We start from the raw sequence: 9,795 nt of genomic DNA on the forward strand, positions 1-9,795 counted from the left end.
ATTTTTATGTAAAGTCTTGTGAAATAATCCATAACTTTCAAAAGTTTGGAAACCATTGACTATATATATGCATTTTTTCTCCATCGTCAAGCCATCTTAATACCATCTCTCAACATTTGAGAAATGGGAAAGAAACATGGACGAAGGTAAATGGAAGTCTTGCACTGAAACAAAGAAAAATAGTCATCGTGGAGTCAGTCAATACACATTGAGTCCTTAGCCATAAGAGCTTCTTCTTCCTTTTCCTTTCATTGGAGAAATACTACTAATTTTATTGGAAAAATAATCGATAGATCTTTTCACTGATTAAATTAGAAAATTTATGTTGTCAAAATAAAAACTGCCTGAATAATTTTAGGGTGTAAAAGATGGCCAAGTTTTTTTCCCCTCTGAAAATAGGCTAACATTTGATCAAACAGACACGATGAAGGGCATGGCCAATGAGTCAATGCAGTGCATTAATCTTAGTTTATGTCATACAATCATTTCTATATAATTTAACGGTAAGTGACAGATGGAAACCAACACAGGAACACGAAAAGACACAAAAGACGCTTTTTAAAAGTTTCCACTCCGGATTAGTCTAACCTAACGAGTTACATTTTTTGATATAAAGGTCTTGAGAAATCACCCAAAACTTTCCACACTTTTGGAAAACCACGGATTGCATCAACCCATTCTCCGTCATAAACCTTTCTTGATATCATCTCGCACGACTTCTACTTCCTTCCACAAATTCCATCCTCTCATCTTGTCTACATGGGTAAGTTCTTGATTCACAGGATGGTGATTCTTTCATATATTTATGCTTCCTTTATCAGCTTATTTTGCATAACTAGCTAAAAGGTGAATATTTTCTTCAGCACAACAAGTTGAGGGCAACCATCCAACTCTGCTCATAGATGGAGATGGAAATTTCAACTCAAAATTTGTAGATGATCTGAAACTGGCTGCCGTGAGCCGTCCCGTTGCTGTTGTCTCCGTCTTCGGCGTGCAAAGTACCGGTAATACATATTTTAGTTGGGTGCATCTCAAGTTGTTATTACAAATTTCCATCCAAGTCAAAATCTGTGATTTGGGACCAATTACCAGCAAGTTTTGATTTATGCAGGAAAGAGCACACTTATGAATTCTCTGCACTCCACTAAATTCAAAGTGATGGATGCCAGCCAGGGAATGTATGAAGACCTTATTCGATTTTTAATAACAATGACAAATTTCATGCTTAATTATATAATCCATGTACAATATCTCTCTCTCTCCCTCCCCTTCCCTTTTAACTTATTGTGTGTTCTTTTTGTTCTGGGTTACTTTTAATTACCTCATTAGGCATCAAACGACAAAAGGTATTTGGGTGGCAAAATGCCCTTTACCAAATCCAAATGGTGGCCCTGAAATCCTCGCTGTTGATACGGAAGGAAGTGATGGCTCAGAGCGAGAGGTAGTTTTCAAATTTATTGTCTTCAAATGACAGAGTTAACATGTCTTAGGAAACCGTACCTTAATTAGTGTAAAGAGTACTCCACTTTGCTGGTTAAATTGTCCAGATTTGATTGTCTTCACTTTCTGATTCAGTTTTCCTGTGTCTTTTTCCAGGATGATACGAAGTTTGAGAAACAAACTGCGCTATTTTGCTTGGCTGTTTCAAACACAGTCATAGTCAACATGTAAGCTTGGTTTTAAATTTAAGCAGCACAATGTCAAACAGTCTTGTCTTTTCCTTTCCCTAAATTTGAGAAAAGATAAACAGCTTTAAAAGTTAAAGTTAATCAAGTAGGATTATTGAAATTCTTAAGAGGTAAGCATCCAAAAGGGAATAGTTTAAAAAATTCATCTATCACTTCTCCCTTTATCCCCTTAAAGAATACCACATTTTTCAGTTTACCCCCAAACCTTTAATTTTGCTCACTTAACCCCTTTTAGGACAAAATTGCCCTTGCATTATTTTGACTTTTTATTTACCTTGTTTTCCTTTCTTTTATTTCTTTTTCTCTTTCTTCTTTTTAAAATATCTTCTTTTTTAAGATTGAATTAAATAAAGAAGAAAGAGAAAAAGAAATAAAAGAAACGAAAACAAGGTAAATGAAAAGTCAAAATAGTGCAAGGGCAATTTTGTCCTAAAGGGAGTTAAGTGAGCAAAATTAAAGGTTAGGGGATAAACTGAGAAATGGGATATTCTTTAAGGGGATAAAATGTGATTAACCCATTATAAAGCAATTTGGTATTTGGTTGGGCTGCAAACGAGTCGAGCCGAGTCGAGTTTTGGCCTTATCGAGTCGAGCATTGGCTTAATTTCATCGAACTCGAACTCGAGCTCGACGAGCTGGCAATTTTCAAGCTCGAGCTCGAGCTCGAAAAAAATAAATATAATTATTTTATTTTTAAAAAAAATAAATAAAATAATATTTTTTCTTAATAAATAATAAAATATTAAGGATATTTATGTAATTTTACTATTAAAATAAAAATAAAAAAAAAATATATATATATACTCGAGCTCGCGAGCCGGAACTTAATGTTTTGAGCTCGAGCTCGAGCTCGACTTTGGCTCGACCAGCTCGAGCTCGACTCGAGTTTGAATCGAGCCGCTCGCGTTTGCACCCCTAGTTGGTATGGACTGATATACACTTTATACCCATAAGTGCGTCGAGTCACATACTTTCCGTTGGTTATCCAGAATAGGAGGACAATTTTACCCGTATAAATAGGGTAAATTACTTATAACACCCTGCAATTTTACATAATGTCAGATATCCTTTCTAAGTTTTCAACATAGCCACGTAATCCCCTATGGTTTTATATAAAGTGAAAAAATGGATGGAATGCACAATTAATTACGGCATTTATACCAAACGCGCTCTAAAAGTACATGTGATGAAATTTTAATCTCCATGTAAATCCCTTATGGTTTGTATAAATATCCACTTTATCCCCTTGTAATTTTTGCATTACTTTTATATAAGGTAGTTAAGCTATCAACCGATTTAATGTTTAAGTAAGGGCACTAATGGTATTTCAATTAAAGATGTTACATAGGCTATTTTTCATAAAGTTTCCACTTTAAATAAAATCATAAGGGCATAAAGTGGATATTTGAAACATTAAGTGGATCATGTGGCAATAGACGAAACCATTGGAGGTTGTATGTAATTTACCCTTATATAATATCGCCTCCTTGCCAACCACGGTTGTCTCTATTTTTTTTTTTCTTTTTTAACGAAGTCAACTCTACATTTTAACATTTTCAGTACGCAAAATTTTAGACATGTTATTCAGTAATTTCATTAGCAATTGTCCACCATTTTCTTACGATTAATTAACTCAAGGTACCATAAATGTTCATAATTTTAAATTGGTAATTCAATTTCATTAAATGTAGCTGAAGTTGTTAATTTTCATGTATATATATTCTCCTTAAAATCTACTCATCGAAGGAGGTACTTCATACAACATATTAAGCCAACTTTTTATTAATCAAACAGGAAGTGTTATACTGTTAACCTTAATAATGGAGGGAATCGGCCACTCTTACGAACTATATTTGAGGTAAGCAACTTTCATGGCTCAATAATTTGTTGGTGTTTGTGGTATAGTATTATCTCTAGAACACTGTGCTCCTCAGGTAATGATTAGAAAATTTTGTACTCGACGAAAGGTGAATCTAGTGTTTGTTCTCCGTGACAAAAACAAGGTATAGATTATTATTTCCTTTTCTTTTCTATTTTCTTGATATTCCGTTGATTAATTAACTAGTGCTTAATCACAACAATTCATCTGATGAATTGTTTTGAATCTAGTGCCCTCTGGATAAGTTGGAAGAACAGCTGAAAGAAGGAATGTATAAGGTAAAAATCATCTGTAATTGTTATAAATTCTCATGATATCGTGCTACTGATGTTTTATATAATATTGTAGATATGGGAAGGAATGAAGAAGCCCGAAGCACAGCTGAATGCTTCACTAGAAGATTTCTTCAATGTAAGACCTGCGACTTCTAATAATCTTTGCACACATGATTCGCGATTGCGGATCATGGTCGCAATTGTTCCACATCCGTCACAGAGTATATCGGTTGAATATCGGATGATATGTATATTATAACATGTAAAAATTTTCAAAAAATTTAAAAAAAAATTACTAAAAAATAGAGAATTTCATAAAAAATTGTACATGGTTCATTAATTTTAATTTATTGCGATTACATAAAATATTTCATTTTAATATTTTAATTTTAATATGTATATTGCGATAGCTAATACTTATGAAGTATACCATAAAATATTTTAATTTTAATTTATTTATTGAAAAATGAAGAATATTTATTTAGTGAAAATGGTTTTTTTTGAATCATACTAAGACATAAAAGGATTTTGGCCTTTTTATAAAATTATTTTATTTTGAAAAAGATAAGAAGTAGTTGCATAGGCGCCACGGTTAAACCAACATATAGTAGAGAATATAGGTGGTATTTTGGTAAATAGTGTGAAATCTTTGCCTTAATTGTCTAAAATTTAAACCTAGAGATTGCTCATCGTCTTCTTTAGCGAACTTCGGCTCTGCCTTCTACAGTTCTACTGAAGCAAAATTTTGGCCAAAAACCTTATGATTCTTTTGGTGAAAAAGATGATTTTATCGTCAAAATTCATGAAAAAAAACTCATATCTTAACTAGAAAATGAAAAAAGCTTCAGAGAAAGCCCCAAACATCAATATACTTAAATATCAAAACGTTCCATGAACTTCTATATCGCTTGTCGGATCATCATGAATCGCCCAGTTTTGGCTGATTTCTTGTCTCGTTGAATTGACTCGGCTAATATCAGCCGAGTCAGCTGGAGTCAACTCGGAGACAGGTCATTCATTGATTTGGCCATCGATCTCGTACCGGCAAGCACCGTTCCGGTTACATATCGTCAGAATCATCTCGAAATCGGACGATATGGCGAACCATTGCACATTTTTTCCCCTCTTTTGGATCTGAATTCTATTCTTTAATTTGTGTAAACTAGAGGACGAAAACAAGAAAGAAACAGAAGCAGAAATTAAATAAACCTAGAGCATGAAACTTGCATAGTTTTTTCCTGGTATACTTTATCCTCCAAATCTTGAGTCAATCTACAACATGACATGAGCTCCAAAGTGATATAATTAAAACAAAATCCGAAAATAAACGACTGAATAAAACAAAATCAAAATTTGAGAACTTAAATCAAAATCTTAGTTGGTATATCTTGTTTGATTTATCGGCTTGTGATTGCTCAGATTAAAGTGGTAGCACTATCGAATTTTGAAGACAAGCCAGAACAGTTTGAAAATGAGGTACTTATACTTTCAATATTCCATTCTCTCTTAGAGTACGAATATGGTGTTTACTGTACCTCACACACTTGTCTATCGATGTGTGTGGTCTGCTTTTTTTATGTTATTATTATTATTTGGCAATTTTTGGTCATGGTTAACCTTTTCGTCTTTTTTTTTTCCAATAAAATTTGATATTCCATTGCGAAGGTTGCTGGTCTGAGAGAGCGGATTATCTCCATTTCTACATCTGGTGAAGGTGCTGCAGGGAGTACGCCAGCCTCGGGTTTTGCTGATTATGCAAAGAAAATCTGGGACAAAATTAAGGAGGACAAGGACCTTGACTTACCTCATTACCGAGTAAAACCATTAATTAATTTATTAATTAAAAGTCACTGCAGTAGTGGTCTTGTATACTGTTTTCAGTTTCCTTGCAATGTTAATTAATATTCTGTTTTCAATTAATTGGTAGATCATGGTTGCTGAAATACGCTGTAACAAAATTGCTGAAGAGAAGTATCAGAATTTTTACGAGAATAGGGTAACAAGCACACATTTCTTGCTTTTGATTTGGATTTCACAGGACATATATATATGTGCGTGACCATAATAATTAATTATTGTAATTTCATTGAAAATGGTTCCCAGTCCTGGCTTCAAATTGAGAAGGATGCAATCTCAGGTGCAGTACAAGGCTTTGGCGCTAAAGTCAGTCCAATAATTGCCATTAATCTGTCTGAGTAAGTGTGCCTTGCAATATCCTTCGGATTCTCGAGTTTTTAGAATTGATACTCTTTATGGTAGTACTATGTAAAATTCCTTAGTCTGATGCTATATTTATTTTGCACATTTCTCAGTTACCGTTTTATCTTAAATATATCATGGTCTAAAAGATACTATAGTAACTTTTTCCCAGAACACTCTCTAGAAAATGTAATCCAAACTATTATTCTATGTGCATGGTGTAATTATAAATCCCACAAAGAAACTCGTACCCAAAAAAAAAAAAAAAAATCCTTTGCATTGCTGATTGTGTGCTCATATTTTTTGATAATTTGGATAGTTAAATCTATCAAGAGGTTATTGATGATTGTTCAAAGCTTTTATCCAGGTATGATGAGGAAGCTCAACACTATGATGAGACCAAAAGGGACGCAAGCAGGAAGCAGCTAATTGAAAACATCATGAAGGTACCCTACGAATTGTTACAATGATATATTGGTGAAGTTAAATTTGATTTACAACTATTATTCATCGATTGAAAATTCAACTATGTATTATTTGTTCTCAGCTAAATTTGTATATTCATTGCTTAAAGAGTTCAAAATGCTTTAGGTTGTTAAGCCAACCTACCTTTCTGTGGTGGAACATATGAGGCATGCAATTCTAGCAAAATTCGAGGAAGCAGCTGTGGATGAGTTAAAGAAAAACGGAGTACTCGTAGCTATGAAGACCCACAAATACATCATTGAATTCAAGAACCAGCTCAAAGGTACGTATTATTACTAGTAAACTACGTCATAATCATACATCACCGTAGATATGCCCCAATTTACATTGAAATTTCGTGTATAACTTTGTCTTTTTAGATGCTGCTGTCAAACAAGCAAACTGGAATCAAGATACCGAACAATTGGCCCAACTGGAGTCAGAAATAGCCCGCACCGTAGAAGGGATTCGTGCCACCAATGAACTGCTTGAACAGCAAAAGGCGAGGAAACTACAAATTAATGTATCTATTTAGGAAGTTGGCTGATGAAATCATCAATGATCATCTAGTTTCTAAGTTGGCTGTGGTATTAGTATAACTTGATTGATTACTTACTTCTGTCTGACTTTCCAGAAAGATAAACGAGAGTTCTGGTTGAACAGTGCATCAATTGGGGCAAATGTGTTGAATACTGCCGCAAGTGTGGCTTCTGTAATTATGGTAGCAGGACACGCTTAATCTGGGAAAAACTGCTGGCCACGAAGTCATTACAGGTAATTAAGAGAGGTTTTCTAACTGTCTGCAAAAATATATTTTTAAAGGTAAAATACATTTCCAATGAGAAAAATCTCAAGTTCCATGGTGTTTTTTTTTTTCCCTAATTAGCATAATTATTAGATGTGTTTCTGTGACAGATTCACAACATTGACAAGATTACACTGGTTGTCATATGTTGCAGGTCATTCTATATTAATAATACAAAGACTTGAAGATTTGTTGTTTGCTATTATTTGCGTACCGGTTTTCTCTGTTTGTTTTGTACTCTTTGAAGGATTTTTGGTGCTCTTCCAGGGGCTTTGCTTTGAGTTGGGGCAACTCAATTTTTATCCTTTTTTTCTTGATAAGATTGTTTCTAATTGCCTCATTTGCGACATTGATGTTGTTGGTTATAATAATGTTTGTGGACAACGTATAAATTTGCTGATTGATTGTATTTGGGCTAAGGAAACATGCTTAGTTTGTTTTTCTGATGAAAGAAAATTGCTTAGGTTCCCCAATCATGCTTTTACTTTTAGTGGTGACCTTTATATTGTTGAGTAATTAGAAGAAACATGTTGATCAAAGCCTGATCAAGACAATCACGTTATTTACTGTACCATGATTTCGCATTCAAGATACCGAAGCCTGTTGAGGTTATAGAATGTTCATCAACAGTTTCATGCATACCAATTTCATCAAACTTTGATTTGAAATAGCACCAAAGGAATCAAGATATAAATGTCCACCTATCCTTTAACATTCTTGTTCTGTTTCAAAATCATTTCAATGCAACCTTACTCACAAAATAAATAAAACAAAACTAGGAAAATCTAAGAAACCAAGGATAGATGAATTCAAGTTTCTCAGCAGTTTCAGAAGATGGTTCAATATGACTAGGAATAGATGGAGATTTCTGGTCTTTTTAATTATGAATTGCTGTAAATTTTTTTTTTATTTCCTTCCGCTATGACTCTGTTGCCGCTAGAGTTTTTTTTTTTTTTTACTATAAGAAAACAAACAGAAAAATTTTATTACTGAGGTTTGTTGGAAATCGTCCATCATGATTTGCTTGACAAAAATTGGAGGAACATTCCAAAGAGATTTAGAAAGGCTAGCATTCTTAGCTTGATTGGTTAAGGTATGCGTAACCTTATTTGCCTCCTTTGATATCCATTTGACATCAATACAATGTTGATCTAGTAAAGCTAAATGCAATATCCTCAATAATCGGGTCTAAGCCAGATAGGATGTCTTCCATATCAAGGATGAGCTTAATAATTGAAGCTGCATCGCCCTCTAAAATAAAGCTTAGAATCATTAGATTTTTTGCCAGATAGACCGCTTCTCTAGCAACATGGGCTTCCGCTATTTCTACACTCACAGTACCAACGAATTTTTTTGCAATGCAAACAATAAAAGAGCCGTCATAGTCACGGACCACTACTCCAACACCAAAGATTCTTTGACTTGTGGATGTGGCAGCATCAAATTAATTTTAAAGTGGGTAGAAGGTGGGGTTGACCATTTCAATTGAGCACTCTAGGGTGAAGTCATAATAGGTTGAGTATTGGCCTCCAGGAATTCTTGGCTTAATTATTTTCCCAAACATTTGGTCCACTAATTCCTTTATGGACACAGATATGGTTTGATACCAATATTTCAAATATTAATAAAGGACTGTGACCGAAGATAAAGACTTTATAAAGACATAATTTCATATATGTAACTTCTATTAATTGTACACCCATTAGGGTGTGCCTCAATCACTAGTTATATTAATAAAAGTATACGATGGGAGCTTACTTTTTCTGTGAAATTCAATAGGTTATTCATTTTTTTAAAGTAAAATTGCAAAATTTTATTGATAGAGAACTGAAACATATACAAAGTAGCATATATATGCTAACTGTACATCACTAATTCTTTACAACATTTTACAATCCAAATTTTTATTCGTCTATCAAAGCACTTTTGGGAAATACCCCACTCAACAATCAGCAAACGATTCTCCTGTATTTTTGGCACATCTCTCCATGAGGCTCCAATGTATCGGATGGTATCGATAATCTAACCTACTATAGCCACAACAGATACATTCTCAATTTGGAATAGCACCGGCTTTCCAGATGAAGTACATAGAGATAATTAGAGCAAGCCTTCTAAATTTATCACTAAAGGATGTAGACATCCAATGCCCACAAACCCAAGAAAATTCCATTGACCAAATGGCAAAGGATTTCTGAAAACTGAAACCATTTTTAGAATTTTTTGCTAAATGGCAGCTGAAAAAGGACATTTAAAGAAGGTATGATTCATCGATTCCTTCACGCCAGTGCACAACACACATTCAAAGTTACTACTTAATCTTCCTCACTTTCTCATTCTATCCTTGGTATATAGTCTGCTCTCGCATAACAACCAAAGGATAAATGAGAATCTTGGAATGGAGCCCTTATCCCATCCAAGTTTATGCCAGGATGCTTCTTGTAAAGTGACCTTCAAAGCAGACTGCACATCGTATGTGCTAGA

At 34.0% G+C, this 9,795-nt stretch overlaps 1 protein-coding gene across 2 annotated transcripts; it reads left to right on the plus strand.

Moving 5' to 3' along the window:
• Positions 1–660: 660 nt before the first annotated feature.
• On the plus strand, positions 661–7,744 carry LOC113779811 (protein ROOT HAIR DEFECTIVE 3-like). 2 transcript variants are annotated; one of them, XM_027325538.1, is made up of 18 exons: positions 661–763; positions 864–1,004; positions 1,112–1,178; positions 1,330–1,441; positions 1,597–1,667; positions 3,483–3,546; positions 3,623–3,691; positions 3,798–3,845; positions 3,916–3,978; positions 5,262–5,318; positions 5,508–5,657; positions 5,770–5,838; positions 5,946–6,037; positions 6,409–6,487; positions 6,633–6,789; positions 6,887–7,029; positions 7,141–7,280; positions 7,466–7,744. In XM_027325538.1, the coding sequence occupies exons 1-17, from the start codon at positions 760–762 to the stop codon at positions 7,243–7,245; spliced, it is 1,491 nt and encodes a 496-aa protein (XP_027181339.1). In that variant the 5' UTR covers positions 661–759; the 3' UTR covers positions 7,246–7,280; positions 7,466–7,744. The 2 variants fall into 2 exon arrangements, with proteins under 2 accessions (XP_027181339.1, XP_027181340.1); XM_027325539.1 differs by having other exon boundaries at positions 6,887–7,008; positions 7,466–7,743.
• The last annotated feature ends 2,051 nt before the right edge of the window (positions 7,745–9,795 follow it).

The sequence above is a fragment of the Coffea eugenioides genome, chromosome 8 (assembly GCF_003713205.1).
Source record: "Coffea eugenioides isolate CCC68of chromosome 8, Ceug_1.0, whole genome shotgun sequence".
NCBI lineage: Eukaryota > Viridiplantae > Streptophyta > Magnoliopsida > Gentianales > Rubiaceae > Coffea > Coffea eugenioides.

Excerpts from the sequence above, each read along its gene's own strand:
- LOC113779811 (XM_027325538.1), top strand. Across the intron at positions 3,979-5,261 it reads CACTAGAAGATTTCTTCAAT|ATTAAAGTGGTAGCACTATC; the intron begins GTAAGACCTGCG and ends GTGATTGCTCAG. Across the intron at positions 7,030-7,140 it reads CGAGGAAACTACAAATTAAT|AAAGATAAACGAGAGTTCTG; the intron begins GTATCTATTTAG and ends CTGACTTTCCAG.